Source organism: Erigeron canadensis, chromosome 8 (assembly GCF_010389155.1).
Source record: "Erigeron canadensis isolate Cc75 chromosome 8, C_canadensis_v1, whole genome shotgun sequence".
Taxonomy (NCBI): Eukaryota; Viridiplantae; Streptophyta; class Magnoliopsida; order Asterales; family Asteraceae; genus Erigeron; species Erigeron canadensis.
In genome coordinates, this window is record NC_057768.1 from 8,259,858 (window position 1) to 8,276,999 (window position 17,142).

The 17,142-nt window shown below is 33.8% G+C and overlaps 1 protein-coding gene across 1 annotated transcript; it reads right to left on the reverse strand.

Annotated features, from left to right (window-relative positions):
* Positions 1 to 7,871: 7,871 nt before the first annotated feature.
* LOC122580150 lies at positions 7,872 to 9,324 on the reverse strand. Its single transcript, XM_043752421.1, has 3 exons — positions 9,157 to 9,324; positions 8,637 to 9,034; positions 7,872 to 8,294 (listed from the first exon to the last, which is right to left on the reverse strand). The coding sequence occupies exons 1-3, from the start codon at positions 9,194 to 9,196 to the stop codon at positions 8,025 to 8,027; spliced, it is 708 nt and encodes a 235-aa protein (XP_043608356.1). The 5' UTR covers positions 9,197 to 9,324; the 3' UTR covers positions 7,872 to 8,024.
* Between the last annotated feature and the right edge of the window lie 7,818 nt (positions 9,325 to 17,142).

Below are 17,142 nucleotides of genomic sequence, written 5' to 3' on the forward strand. Positions count from 1 at the left end.
TCACTTCCTCATCCAAATTACATACTTTTGCAATTTGGTGCCTTTGCCCAAATACTCTCGATCTAAACAGTCATACTTCACAACTTTAAGTATTTCGATTAAAGAGTTTATTTAGCAAAGATTAGATCACTTGTAATTGATAGGTTGTTTAGATACTTACTTTGTAATATCTTGTTCCGCAACAACCTTGTATTTTATTTAACATCAATAAATAGAATACACTTGAAAATTACATTGTGTCTCACCATTTACTTACTTGCTTATCTTTATATTGCTTAAGTACGTATTACGCGATATATATTCTTGCATTTATATTTATCGTAATACTAGTTCATTCTAGTACTTACTTGAAGTTTCATACTAGTCCTATCTAGTGATTATTTGACTTGTTATTTTACACTTGTGGGTTAAACCATCGAGTGAGGGACTTCACAGGTCGTAGTTGTGGACGCCGAACCCCGCACTGCCAATTATGTCGACAAGATGGTCATTATGCCACTAGTTGTCCAGCCCTTCCATCGTTTTCTTCTCAAGCCACACTTGTTGCTTCAGATATTTCCAACGCATTTCTCTCACAGTGCAACATTGCTTCCTCGGGCCCTGATTGGACTGCCGATAGCGCTGCCACTGATCACATGACTCCGGCTGCCACAAACCTTCACAAGTCGGCTCCTCTTACCGGTGATAGCAAGGTTCTGTTTGGTAATGGTAATTCACTTCCTATAACTCATATTGGTTCTCATCGCCTATCTAATAGAATTTCTTTGAATGATGTTTTGGTGGTTCCACATCTCATGAGAAATCTACTCTCAGTGAGTAAATTAACTAAACATAATAACATGGATGTTTTATTCTCCCACCCATATTTTTACATTCAAGACCGAACAACGAAGCAAGTGCTAGCACAAGGAAGATGTGATGATGATGGCTTGTACGTGTTGAAGTCAGGACCCAAAGCCTTTACTGCTGTTTTTAATAAAGCCTCTTTTGAACTTTGGCACTCTAGATTGGGCCATGTCTCTTATGATACAATTTATACTTTGAGTAAACTTGGTTGTATTAATCTTACATCCATAATACCCAAACCTGAGATCTGTGCTACTTGTGAAATTTCCAAAGGACATCGCTTACCATTTCAAATAAATGAAAAATGTGCATCCCATTGCCTTGACCCGGTGCATTGTGATTTATGGGGACCTGCCCCTATTTCCTCGGTATATAAGTATCGGTACTACGTAATATTTGTGGATGATTTCTCCAGGTTCACGTGGTTCTACCCATTAAGAACCAAGTCTGAGTTTTTTTCCACCTTCTCCACATTTCTAACTTTTGTTCAAAATCAGTTTTCGAGGAAAATTAAAGTCTTTCAAAGCGATGGTGGCACAGAGTTTGTTAATCGAAATATGAAACATCTTCTTGATGCCAATGGCACCTTGCATCGTATCTCATGCCCGTATACACCACCACAAAATGGTCGGGCTGAAAGGAAGCATCGACATGTTGTCGAGACTGGTTTGGCATTACTCTTTAATAGCAATCTGCCGATCCCATATTGGGAACATGCTTTCTTCAGTGCTGTTTACATTATAAATCGATTACCCACTCAAGTCTTGAATAACAGATCACCTTTTGAGGTATTATTTTCGGTGGTTCCGACTTATACTAACTTTCGAGTTTTTGGGTGTCGTGTTTACCCATACTTACGGGATTATTCGGAACATAAGTTAGCACCCCGTAGTCTTCCGTGTATTTTTATTGGGTATTGCTCGCAATATAAAGGCTACAAATGCTTAGATTCCACCACTGTTCGGGTCTTTATCACCCGTCATGCTCGCTTTGACGAAGCCTATCTACCTTTTAAATCATCCACTTCCCCTACAAATGTAACCAGTTTACCATGGCACACTTACATTGATGTTTCTCAACCAGTACAACACCCCAATCCTCTTTCGACTACATCGACTAACCTTTTCTCCACTACAAGTTTAACTCCATCCCCAAACCGCCATGATCCACCCATGGGCTTTTGTGACCCACTCTTATCAGTTCCATTACCAAGCCCTCCTCATCACCTGTCCACTATCGCCACTCCTCCTCCCAACCAACCAAACATCGAACCCATCCTTCCTACTAACACTATCCTGCCTACCCAAAACACTGTTCCACAGGAGCCGATTTCTAATACACCGGCTCCTGAATCGTCGGTTCTACCCTCTCATCCTATGATCACACGTGCCAAGGCAGGCATCTTTAAAACTAAGCACCGGGCTGACCTTACCTTCATTCAGTCCAGTAGCCTTCTCCAAGCTTTATTCACTGCCACTGATCCCAAGGGAGTTAAAACTGCCTTTAAACACCCTCATTGGGTTGAGGCCATGCATCATGAGCTATCTGCATTATACAAAAATAATACTTGGGTCCTTGTTCCAAGGCCAAAAGCTCAAAACGTTGTTGGGTCCAAATGGTTATTTCGCACAAAATTTTGTGCTGATGGAAGTGTTGAGCGCTATAAGGCTCGTCTTGTAGCCCAAGGTTACTCACAGATTCCGGGTCTTGATTACTCACATACGTTTAGTCCCGTGGTCAAAGCTACCACCGTTAGGGTGGTTCTTGCATTAGCGGTTATGAGCAATTGGCAACTTCGTCATCTTGATGTAAATAACGCGTTTTTGCATGGCAATCTCACTGAACAGGTGTTTATGGAGCAACCGCCCGGGTTCATAAATCCACACTTTCCCTATCATGTGTGTCTACTCAAGAAAGCTATTTATGGGTTGAAGCAAGCCCCACGTGCTTCGTTTCATCGACTAAGCACCTTTCTGCTCCATTGCGGTTTCAAATGTAGTCGTGCTGACACATCATTATTTGTTTATAATCACAATGGGTACCTCGTTTACCTTCTTGTATACGTCGATGATATTATTGTGACCGGTAACAATGATGCATTTATCTCGTCATTCATTGCCAAACTTCACTCGGTGTTTGCTATCAAGGATCTTGGTTCCTTAAATTACTTTCTTGGCCTGGAAGTAAATCACACCAAAGATGGTCTCTTTTTGAGTCAAACAAAGTATGCACATGACATCTTAAAAGGTGTGGATCTTCTTGATTGTATACCAATTCATACACCTCTACCGCCAAATGAGACCCTCTCCTCTGCCGGTGTACCACTTTTAGACATTACCTTATATCGCTCTCTCGTTGGAGCTCTTCAATACCTAACAATAACGAGACCTGACATCTCGTATGCAGTGAACCAAGTTAGTCAATTCCTGCAATCACCTACCACTGCCCACTTTTTCAGCATGTTAAACGCATTCTCCGTTACATCAAAGGTACCATATCTTATGGTCTTGTCTTCTCTCGAGTTTCAACTCCCACTGTTCTCGGTTATTCTGATGCCGATTGGGCTCGCTGTATTGATACTCGACGATCCAATTATGGTTACTCTATTTACTTTGGCAACAACCTCATCTCCTGGAGTGCAAAGAAACATCCTACTGTTGCTCGTTCCAGTTGTGAGAGTGAATATCGTGCTATGGCAAACACTGCTGCTGAAATCCTATGGGTTCTCCATCTTTTTGAGGATTACATGCATTTCCATCAAATAAACCAACTCTGTTTTGTGATAACAAAAGTGTTGTGTTCTTGACTCAGAATCCCGTTTCCCATAAACGTGCCAAACATATTGACCTTGACTATCACTTTGTTCGTGAGCTTGTCACTTTGGGTCGTCTTCGCACTGTTTTTATACCTTCCAAGCTACAGGTTGCGGACATCTTTACCAAAAGTCTTCCTCAATCTCAATTTGAGTTTTTCCGGGATCAACTTTGTATTCGTCCTCCACCATGTCGCTTGAGGGGGGATGTTAATACACCATAGACTATTATTACATTGTTTAATATTGTAGTTATTGTACCCATTCATCTTCATTGTATTTATTGTATTTGAGGTTATATATTCTTGCTCCTCTACGTTGTGAGGTATGCAAGTTTTTCATATTCACAAATAGCTTTGCAAAGTTTAATACAATGATACACATGTATTAACTTCTTAATGATGTTTTGATTAATTATATATTTTGATACTTTTACCATAACATAGAATTTTTATAACATAAATACATAATATACATGAAGCGTTATGCGAGAAATCTTGTATTCACCTCGCATATATTAATGTCATAAAATACCACTAGAAAAAAGAAGAAGAAAAAAAAGAAAAGGAATTTAAATCACATAACTGGAAGTGGAACAACAATTTCATCACTCTTGTGATAAGTTACATGACTACTATTACCACCACCACTTGAATCTCTATTTTCTTCATTTGCAGATCTCCTAATGAACTCTATGCAATCAGCCACGGCTTCAGTGTGATGTGAGTCGCTCGAATAGCGATGAAACGAGCGGTGGTGGTGGTGGTGACGACTGGAAGCGGCTGCAGGTGAAGATAATTTAGAAGAAGACCTTGATGACAACCTTAGTGGAGATGGACTATTTTCATAAATAGAGGTAGAAGTGAAGGATGTTGTGGTGGTGTTGGAGGGTCTTGCGAGTGCTGATATCATGATCAACCTAAAAACCGCCTCACGAAAACGGTCTAGAAGCGACATTGGAGATAGTCTTGTGTTCTTGCGGCTGGCTCTCATCCTTGTTGGTATGCAAAAATGGTTCTTCATGACAAAGTTTGTGTGTTTTTGTTCTTGTAAATTTGTGGGTGGTGATTGTTTTTCTCGTAAGAATCTTTAAGGACAGCCTATGATATCACATGCCATAATATATATTGGTTGTGATTAATGATTCAATATTAATTAAGTAAATGTTATTTTATTTTCTTTATTATAATATAATACACAAGACATTAAGCCTATACGAATCGAAGTAATTTTAGCAAATCTAGCTTTGAAGCGCTTTATTTTCCAACTTTTTACCCATATATGTGGTGGTTAACATTTCGACTTTGATTTTAATGTGTTTTGACTTTATGACATATATTATTGAAAGCTTGTCAATTATGGATGCGAGATACATAGAAAGAATTAAAGAAAAAAATTGCTCACCGTCGAGGTTAAAATGTAGTACGTACCTTCTCTCTACCTAGATAGAAAAACTGCTTCTAAGTTTTACCTTAATGGTATAAAAGAACATTCAACCTTTACATGGGATGAAGATCGAACTCTTGATATTTATTTCCAGACACCAGGGTATTTACCACTTATTCTAACCATGCTGCTTGGATGCGAGAGGCTATCACTACAAATGATATATAATTATCTACATTTTTAGTTTGTTGCGTTTTTATGTGTATAAAATAATATTGAATTAAAAATATATGTAGAAGTTTATATATGTACACTAGAAAGTGTAAAGTTATAAAAATTTATAATTTTAAGTGTGAACTTTTTTATTTAATTTATCATAGTACAACTTTTAATAAAGAATAATCGATTAAGTTATACGTATATAGCTTATTAATTACTCTAGACAAAGTTTTATCTATAACCCCTTATAAAACATATTAAACATCCCCTATTTTAGGAAGTTTAACATTTTTTTATACGCAAAATACTCTTATTTCTTATTCCTAATTCACCTATACACCTAATTTATACTTTTATACTATTTAACAAATAAAACAACCCTCTCTTTAAAAGTTATGGATGAATTATCTAAAATATCATTAATGATTAAATTACAATATCGGTCATTTATCAAAAATATCTTCATTGACCTTTTACATCAATTACCTTTACATCAATTATCTACATCACTCGATGCCGCCTCCACCACCACACCGTTATCGTCACAACCACCGCCGCATTGCACGGGTACTGTGTTAGTTTTCCAAAAGAGTTTTAAAGCCACTAACACATACATCAAAGAGACCAGTTTTTCATCACACCTGTACTTTTATTCCAGTTTTCTCTCAACAAATAGACATATATACACACATATAATTGTAATCGTCTTTTCACACACATACATAACCCGCAATTAACACTGTTAAAACACACACTCAAGTTTGATAATCAATTAATCATGTTTTTTTTATTGATTTCAATAACCAACGAGGATCTATCGGGCCCGACTCCGAGTTTGGGAGCAACAAGGATTTTAATCAGGTCTGAAATTGGGATTATTTACACTCCTCATATCCGGCCCGTTACATTCTTAGTCTATGGGTCATGTGAAAGATGTGATATTATTACCCAACACTCCAACAGGTTGTGTCGTCATTGAAAGAAAATTGCAACTTGCGAACAAACTCAGTCAACACTCAAACACGATAGCTAGATTTTTATATGCATATATAAAAGAATAAATTATGGAATCTTTTCTTATATAATTGTTATGGAGTTTGATTGCTATGTAAGACCAGATTTTTTGGCATCATATTGCTTATTTTCCAATTACTTAATATATACTACAAACAACTAAGAATAATCAATTAATAATAGTCGGCTTCATGCATTATATTATAGAAGAATAAATTATTCCTTTAACATGCCAGCATATTAGTACACAACACTTGATTTCCGCAGCTGAAAAAGGCTGTTAAACCGGAGATATTTGAGTAACCCGTTGATGCAGCACATGAAAGTTATATATAGTTTTTGTAAAATAATTGAACTAAAGAAAAATGCAACATATGTAAATATTAGTTTCGGGTTATATTGACACAAACCAGTATCATAACTGAAGTATTGGAGTAGAAGTATATATTGGTTTACATATCGAAGGAAATAAATATCGGGTATTTAGTCATAAGATTTGTCCCCTTTCACTTAGTGACATCGTTGGAGAAGAACGTCGAGGACAAGGGTTCGATTGTCATATCTCATCTTCTAAATATCAAAGTATTCCCATTAGAAGGACCTTTTAATTTTGTTTGGAATCTTTTGTTAGTCATATTATCGATTATAACTTTATTGAACGTTCCTCTAGATCATAATGCGTTAAAAAACGTTTTTGCTCTTTGATTCTCTTTGTTGCATCAAATATATTAGCATACTCCAATGTAACCATAATTCAAATAGATATAGTAACCCAGTGTTTTTAAATTGTTCATATTCCATACATAATGAAAAGCAATATAAGAGAAAAAACAAAGAATTGATCACGGTAGGATAAACGTTTGTAGTATGTTTTGCCAATTTGAACCAATAACTTTCATTTCGAATTGACCTTTCTGCTGATGACTTAACGAGTTTACTCTAGTTGTCTTAACCAGACTTGAACCTAACATTTACTCTAGTTGTCTTAACTAGACTTGAACCCACAACCTTTGGTTGATGTGCCATCCCAATACCCCTAGGCCAACTGCCGTTTAATCCTTTTTGTGCACTGTTAGCAGTATAGCATAGTGAAGTTTTCTTGTGTTGACCCAAATAACAGATCAAAGTGAAACAATCTCAGTAACAGAAGTTATGTATATACCAAATGAGTCAAATATGGCATCAACATAAGCCAAATGAACCATTCGTTTTTAGCAGCATACACATTTTTTCATAACACATTCTATAATTCAAAGTCTAGTAAATTACATTCAAGGATTCATAAATTTGAACTATTTGATAAGTTTCCTTGGTTAAAAAGAACCCCAGAAAGTCAACTAGCTTCTTGATCTAAACCTTTAAGCGCAAAATGAGTTGATACAATGGCATTATAATAAGCCTAACGAACCATACATTCTGAGCAGCATATCCATTTGTTAGTAACACATTTTACAATACCAAGTCTAGCCTATTCATATAAAGCTAAACCAAGATATAGAAAACTTAGTGAACTAATCATTCAATTAGGAAACCGAATGCAAGTTATCATTCTGTGAAAACCAAAAGCAAATACTATTTGCATCAAACAAAGGGATACAAGTTAATCAAATCAGATATTATAAACAACTTCAAATTGTCATCAAATGATGATACACATCAACAGGAAATCCAACATTTCCCCCTTTCAAAAACACAATTACAAACCAAAATGCTCTTATTTCGGCTTTGGCAAATGGCAAAAACCCCTTTAATCGTCCCCTTCAAGTTCGCCATCACTAAATTCAACACTGCCACCATTCACACAAATCTTGGTCATTACTTCACAAAGCTCATCCAATTCATTATCTTCATGATCATCACTTGTGCTTGCATTCACTTGAACCGACCATAGCGACTCATCATCATCGTCTTCTTTTTCCAAACACGAATCATAACCCTCATTTTCGTCCGTAAATAACAGCTTTGTAATCAGATTCTTTTCCAAAGTTCCTACATTATCTTCTTCCTGATCAAGTATCTACAAAATCAAAATCACAAAACCAAAATTAACATAAACTCATTTGAAAACGAACAAAGGAACCCCATATCTTAAATTGAGTCAAAACCTGATAAAAATTGAAACTTTCTATCTACAACATCAAAATCATGCCAAAAAACAAAAAAACAAACATAAACCCATTTGAAAGCAAATAAAACTAAGAAACCCCAAATCAAGAATTGAATCAAAACCTGAGAAAAATTGAAGCTTTCTATCTACAAAATCAAAATCATTCCACAAAAGAAAAAAAATAATGTAATATAGGCCCATTTGAAAACAAACAAAACTAAGGAACCCCAAATCAAGAATTTGAATAAAAACCTGAGAAAAATTGAAGCTTTCTGTAACAACAGGAGAGATAGTCAAATCATTATTATTATCTTCAGAAAGTTGAGGGGTATTGAAAGGTGTTGGTGCAAGAATATGCATTGGGGAATTGACAAAATTTCTATGTCCAAATGAAATCTTTGAAATCACAGCCTCTTCTTCAACTTTTTGCAAAAGGGTCTTCACTTGACCCCTCAACAGAGCCTCTCCTGACCCAGGACTAGTAACTCGTCTCGATTCGCTATCTTGAATGATCATTAGTTTCTTAGAAAATGTAGAAGATGGAGTTTTTAAATTCCCAATTGCAAGTCCAACAATAGGTGAATCATTTGTTATATCAAACAATGCTGATCTTGATTTCAATATCCCTTTCTCTGATTCTTCGCTTTTTTCTAGAAAAAAAAAAAGTTTAAAGATTCAAACTTTATGATCACATAATGTATCTATATTGAATAAAGTTGTAAATAAACAAAAACGATTAATAAAGTTTGTAAATTAATGTAAATAAACTTACTTGAGATGATGGGTATGTTGTTGTTTGTAGACATTTCCATTGCTTGCGATCTGGTGATTTTTGATGATGTTGCTGCTGATGATTGAGTCTAAACGAAATCGAAACAAATCTACTGAGAAAATGCAGAGAAATTGGTTTTAGGAACTTAAACAAAGAATTAAGGGTGGTTCTAATAATGGTTCATTACAAAAAATGACCGTTGGAAAGAGGGTGTCTATACATGCCTTTTGGTCTTATTTTGAAACTAGCCGTTACCCAGTGGACATAGTTACTTAATGGGTCAATCAGCCCAGATGCTTTAGCCCACTTAGCATTGTGATAAACGACCGAGAGAATGCTTGTAGACATAAAAATTTTTATTTAATAGCATAGTCATTAATTAGTAATTAAGATTCGAGACATCACAGTGATATATTAATTGGGCAGCATGCGGAATTTGAATCACTTATGTTTGCTGTGAAACCCAGGATCTCGAAAACCCCCTAATAATCCACTCATACAAATTTAAGAAGTGAGATTTCAACCCTAGTGGGTTTCCCCAAGATCTAAGACCTTATCAATGGTTCACCAACCTGTTGGAACTTGTAGACATATTCAATGATCATATTTTATATTACTACAAAAATTATGCTAAATCTTTTATTAAAAATTGTGTAAACGAGCAAGATTTTTTATAGATGTATTCGTATAACCGAGATATTACGTGGGTGTTTCCAAATCCTCATCTGACCACCCCAAAAATGCAATCAGTAGGATTCAACCTAATGCCTCTTATGAAAGGTCTAAAAAAATAACTAATTAGCAAGCAGACGAATTAATACTTGTTGAACATGAACTTTACTGGGTTAGGGGCTTCGTCCTTCTGGGATAAGCCAATTGGTGTTAGAGGAGACGGGGTCTGGTGGTGGCGTTAATGGGTGGTGATTGTGGCGGTTATTTGCGGTTTTGAGTGGTATAGGTTGATAGGGTAACAGTCCGGTGAGAACACTTTTAAAATATGAACAGTGAGAACACTTAAAATCATCATTTTGATGCATTGAAAGTCTATAAAACTAACATAATGCATAACTAAATATCATTATTTAAGTGTTTAACAACACATTGATCCGTCAAAATCAAAAAAATCACGTTTTTTGTTTTGTGCATCCATCTTTGATGCATACTCATCAAAATGATGCATTCGATTTTGACAGATCAGTGTGTTGTTAAACACTTAAATAATGATAATTAGTTATGACCTATGTTAGTTTTAAGGACTTTTTAATGCATCAAAATGTAGTTTTTGAAGTGTTCTCATTTGTTTTAATTTTAATTTGGTTCTCATTTAATAGTCACCCTAGGTTGATATAAGTGTAAATGATATAGAAGTGGTAGTGAAATTATTTTAGAAAATAAAGGCATGGAATGTAAATTTATAAGTTAACAGTTTATGGTAAATTAATCGAGTAAGAACAATTAACAAGATAAGGGTTTATAGAACTTCTATGTGTGAGATTATTTCACTACTTACAACCTTGCATGTATGTATTCATACTCATCATCAATAGGTTTTATTTGAGATATGCTCCATTTGTAGTGTTTTAAGTTAAAGTTCTTTGGCAATCTCCAATGACTTCTATAATATGCTCAATCATATTGGTCATTCCAGCAATACATCTGTAAACAGTTTCAACATATTATATCAATATTTTGAATTTATTTGTTTCTAACACAACATACTGAAACCCAATTATCTCATGTCACATCATCATTCATATTAACTTTAAAAATACATTAGAATAATTATAAAATTACTTGTTACATCGAAAAGAAATACTAATTCATTACATTACATTAGATTTTATACGCTTATAAAAACATTACATTTCATTAATTTTTAAAACGTATAAAATCATTCATTTTGTCAAAAACCTATAAAAACTAATTTGTAAGCATTTTAAGAATATATAAAGGAAACTAATAATCATAACAATTTTAGAGAAAAAATAAACCCACATTATTGATATATAAAAAACGTAAAATAATAGTAAATGAATATGCTATAAAACTCATCTTTTTCAAACAAAACAAAATATTATCTTCTTTTATTTCCCACCCATCATCCTCTTCTCTTCAATACACCACTCCCACATACAAACACATGGTAAACCCACGCACACACACTCTCATTCATATATACAAGCACATATATAGTACACATGAAAACAGAGTCTCATATATACACACAAAAGAACAAAAAAGAAAAAGAGAATAAATTAAACTTTGAGGGCCCAGTAATATTGGATGCTGTCAATATGCCCGCCGGCATTTTGTTTTGTCAAACTGATTGGCACATCGACATGGTTATTCCGTATCGACACCAGTATGCATATCGACATGGTTATTGCATTGGAGATGGCTATAAATTAAATTAGGGATTTTGTCCCATTAGATAAAGATGTTAATAAATTATAGAAATAGTGAATGAAGTGAGTGTAAAATGATGTAACCAATATCATTTTTACTACTGCGTTTGGGTTGAAATATTGAAATTTATTTAGTTTGATGATAGCATTGACAGATTAAATGGATATGGTGCCTTTGACTTTTAAAGTCAAAATGAGATTTCATGACTTGAATATAATTTTTTTTTTAACAACAAATTAAAGATTATATTAATTACACACCATCTAACAAGTTGCTAGATGGTAAACGTACGAGAGTTTTCGTAAACTAAATTGCAAAATGAGTGAAAAGACTCGAACCAATTATGATACCAAGATCTGAGAAAAAAAAAAAAAGAAACCCGCCAAAACGGAGGCCTCATGGTGTTTTTGATGCATTCCCAAACAAGCCTCGAAGAGTAATGATGCCATCATGCCTCTACCTTTAAGCCAACAATTAAGATTATGAAGTTCCAAAGAATGCTTTCTTGTGAATTGCAAAATTGTCCAATAAACCCCATTTCCGTGGAACTTGATGTACACTAACATGATAAACAAGTCACGCAAAGTATGCACAACACACTTGAAGACTTCCAAGTGATTTTTAATACAACTCGTTCCTGTCATGACTTGAAAATATGAACTTGATAAGTAGCTAAAATATTGATCATTGGGAGAAAAACATCAATTGACAAATGAAATGGCCTATCTTCAACTCTATATATCTTTGATTTTGTTAAATGATATGATGGAACATTATTTTATATCTGTTTGTTCGGATTGAATGTAATAAAGATGGAATGGAATGAACGTTGACATCGTAATTGAATGACTCATTATCATTTTCTATTGTGCTTGATTATTATCTGTAACGGAATGCAATTAACAATTAACAGTTAATAATTAATAAACCAAATTACCCAATGAATATAATAAACAAGGTATTTTCTTTTGTTTGAAAGTCAAAATATCTGTATGGTTCACATAAACAGACTTAATTTGATGTAATAATAATAATAATGATCAAATCAAGTTCATTTTGAAAGTTAGAAAAAGAATACAACCTTGATATATGGTAACTAAAAAGAATTCAAATATTATGATGAGTTGATATCGTAACTAAAATTACAACAATACCTTTCTATAAATACGGTACATAACAATGGTAACTTTGTTTTTCACTAGCTAGCTTCCAATTGTATATTATTTCAGTTAAATAGAATTTCTCAAATATGTATCATATGAATGCTATATAGTTTTTACATAATTGTTGATAGATCTTCTAAGGTTGATTTTAACTTTAGAGTTAAAGTTTAATCAACTTTTGGATTATAATTAGTTAAGTTTTTTGAATTTTAACCTTTGATTTTAATTTAAAAATTAAATTCTTTTAACTATAACTCTCTCGGTTCCATATTAAGTGTCTTAGAGTCTCTCTCTCTTTTTTTTCCCTCCAATTTTGACCGTAAATATATTTGTTTGTGTTATACAATATTTGATATAACATATATGTATTAATTGAATTTTAGATGTATTTTTCATTGATATAACTTTTATCAACTAATATATAACACAAATAGAGATATTTACAGTTAAAGTCGAAAAAAAAGACTTGACTAATTAAAATAAGACAATTAAAATTAGACGGATGAAATAATAAAGTTAAGAATTAGAGAATTTGTATCCTGTATAAATCGCTAGCCATTGAAGGTACATTGGTAAAATCAATTTTATGATGGATGAAAATTGAAATGAGTAAAAACACAAGGATGTCTTTTGAATGAATTAAGCGGTTACGAAAGGAATGCAATTCATCATCATGAAATAAAGGGATTCCATTAGAGAAATCAAAACAAACATATTTTTAATTCATAATTCCATTATGATGATTATGATTACTCTGTACCAAACACAAACTTGATCTTAAATATCCAAAGGCAAATTCTTATGAAATCTTATTACGTACAATACATTTCAAGGAAATGAACTCGAAATGATGATTCTTATCTACTCATGATCATATACAAAATAAAGACCATTAATTTAATTAAGGGTTTTGTTAAACAAAGCCCTAAGGGCTTTCGTTAAGATGCATTAATTAGTTGTACACATACCATAAAATTCAGAGGCCCGATATTTAATATGGAAATATACAATCTTTTTATGTACTAAATCCATAAAGGATTCATTTAGCATTTTCCTTTAATTTATAATGATCTATCACGCAGTATGGAAACTATGTATAATATTTAATTTGCTATGCATAGACTATTTGTCACTCATCAAATCTTTTTGTTTGATTCGGAATTCATCAATTCTGTTAAACAATATAGGAAAACTCTTTATTCTTAAAATGAGTAATTGTAAGTTCACATTAAAAACTTTCATGTTTATAATCAAGCTTAGGGGATTATAAACTAATTTTGCAAAATGTACGTACGTGATAATTAAATCTTCCTAGCTTAGGGGGAGTCGGAGGGCTCATCTCCCTCCAATTATTCAATCAAATTACCCCATCTCATTTTAACCCTTCAACTTTTTTTTCAACATTTTTTAGTGACAACCTAAATTCCTAACTTTTTCTTTACATTTTAATAATATATCCTTAACATTTATAAACTTTATATAATTAACCTTTTTTTAATTTATATGTTTTATTAATAAAAAACACATTACGTAATATTAAAAAACACATTACATAATAATAATAAAAACATTACATAAATAATAATAAAAAAAAAGTTTATACTATGCACACAAAAAAAAAGTTGGAAAAAAAACAAAACATAAAAACTTACATCTAGCTAAACAAAAGCTTAAAAAAGAATCATAAAAAAATATTTTAAAAAACAGCTAAAAAAGAAAATCTCATTTTTAATTTATGGCCCAGCAAGTTTTTTTTTTAAATAATATATTAAAAGCAGTTAAAAAAAAAAACACGTTCAGTCCATTTTACACTTTTGGTCCCTAGTGCTTCAATTGTTACACTAGCAGTCCCTTAAAGGCTATATTTAGGTTTCAAGCTTTTACACTTTCAGCCCCTCGTTCCCCAACACCCTCCATCAACTCGCCTGGAGCTTCCATCTTGCCCAGCCATCTCGCTCGAGTGGTAGCCGAACCACTCCCATCTCCTCCATCTCTCTCCCATCTCTCTCAACCCTCTCTCGGCCCCCTTAGAAATAATTTTTTGTTTGAATTAAATGATCGAACAAGCTTAATCAACCAAACTTTCATCATCAATGCAACTTTAAATTTTCTTTTCTTTATTAAATGGAACATATATATGACTTAGTAAATTAAATAGGACAAAAGTTGTTATCACTAAGTGAAATGCTAAATACAGCCCTAAGGGCTGTATTTAACGTGCATTAAATAACTTGTACTTTCCGTATTAAAAGCTCACCCCTGATTTTCATGGTAAATATATAAATAATTTATACATCTTAAACACAACCCTGAAGTCTGTATTTAGCAAACCCTAGATAATATCATCATTAAAAGCACCTTTCATTTTTATTAACTAGCTTCGATCTTCCATCAACTTCCTCCTTTTAAATGAACATGTAAGCAGCATGGTTGGATCAGTGGTAAACACCCTTGCCTCTGGAGACAGAGGTTTTGGGTTCGATCCTCATCCCATGCAAAGGTTGGAGGGCCTTTTCTACCATTTAGGTAGAAAGTGGAAGAAGCCTCTCTACTTAGGTAGACGTAAGGTCTGCCTACTTCTTAACCTCCCCCATATACCGTCGAGGTATTGGGGCTCAAAACTCGCAGAAGGCTGCACTGAGCAGTTACTTACTTATGTAAGTTCGTCCAATCCATCAACCTATACCTTCCTTTTATATCCCAAAATATTGTATAATTGTAATATGAAAGAATATATAATATCATACGTACGTGTTTGTTTATTATTTTTGTTGAGTGTGGGGTGTGACAACCTCTTGTTTTGTAGAGGGGGCGTACTATTGACACCAAGGAATTTGGCTATTGACACCATACCTCAAAAGGGCGGAATTCGCCTCTTCTGACTTGAAAATTTGTCCCTTCTGCTAGTGACGGTCAACCTTTATTCAACGTCATTAATTAATTTTGAATTTTACTTTGGGCAGAAGGGGCAAAATATCTTGGGCAGAAAGGGCGAAATTCGCCCCTTTTGAGTATATATTTAAATTCCTAATCCATACATACTAGAGGTACGCAAAAACTGATCCAAAAAACCAAAAGCAGAAATAAAGATAAAACCGAACCAAGAAACCGAAAACCAAATAAAGGATTGGTTTGGTTTTGGTCTTCTAGAAACCGAAAGGATCGGTTCGGGTTTATATATAAAACCAAAACGAAGAGAAATCATATATGACTTAACTTATTATATATTTGTGTTCTAGTGTTAATATTTAGTACATGGTCTTATGGTTCATACGGAGCTTTAGCTCCATACCCGAAGCAGAATACGAAGTCATCTTTGTACAGGTAAAAACACTTATACCCATAACGGAGCTCGATCTCCGCTTAACATGACTACCCCGAAACCCCAAAGGTAACGAATACCCAGCTCCGAGGAGATATACAAGAAAGATCGGATAAAGATCTTTCCCATGATAATCTTATTAAACATATATCGAAGCTTCGATATACTCGGACACAATTTGGTAACAAGATTACCACAAATCTCCTCAAGAAGGAAACAAGATATTCACAAAGGAGGAAAAGATTTACCCTAATTCTCTTACCATCCTCTCCAAGTTATTTACACTCTGTATAAATAGAGGACGAAGCTTCACGGCAAAAATATAATCAACAATACATTCGATATACAAAACCCTACAAATCATTCATAGTTTATTCGACCTTCGTATAAACCCTAAACAAAACCCACAAACCCTAAGTCGAACATAACGACTTATGACCAATAAATCATAGGCGTAAAGCGGTCTCCGACCCTCTGACCGTAAGGGAATCGCCGATAAACACCAACAACCACACTCACACATCCGGTTGGACCATAGTGCGATTATTTGATCAAACACTCATTATGTTTGAAAACGAGAACATGATTATAATAATCTTATTCATGCAATCTTCTTTCACTGTTGTTAATATCTTTGAAAGTATATTCTGGTTGTTTAGATTAACGTAGCCATTATGGTTCTTTTATCATCAATACTCTTATTTATACTATCTCCAATTTGAAAAACCAAAAACTGAATCAACGGATTGGTTTGGTTTTGGTATTTTAGAAACCAAATGGATCGGTTCGACTTCAATTTCATATATAAAAACCAATGGTAAAAACCGAACCGACTTAAGTAATACTATGTCCTTACGTGTTCTTCTTTAGCCGGAGATAAACGTCTAGCAAACGCATGACCATAAACATCATTTGTGTCATAATTATGTGTATGATATATCACATTTACTCTCCAATCATAGGAGGGGGAAGATGAAATTTGCAAGGGATTTTTAGGGTTTTTGGTTTCATAATTTAATTAGGATACTTCCCTATAAATACCTTAAGAAATCCCTAATTAATTCATTTATTCATAAATCCCTAACACACACATAA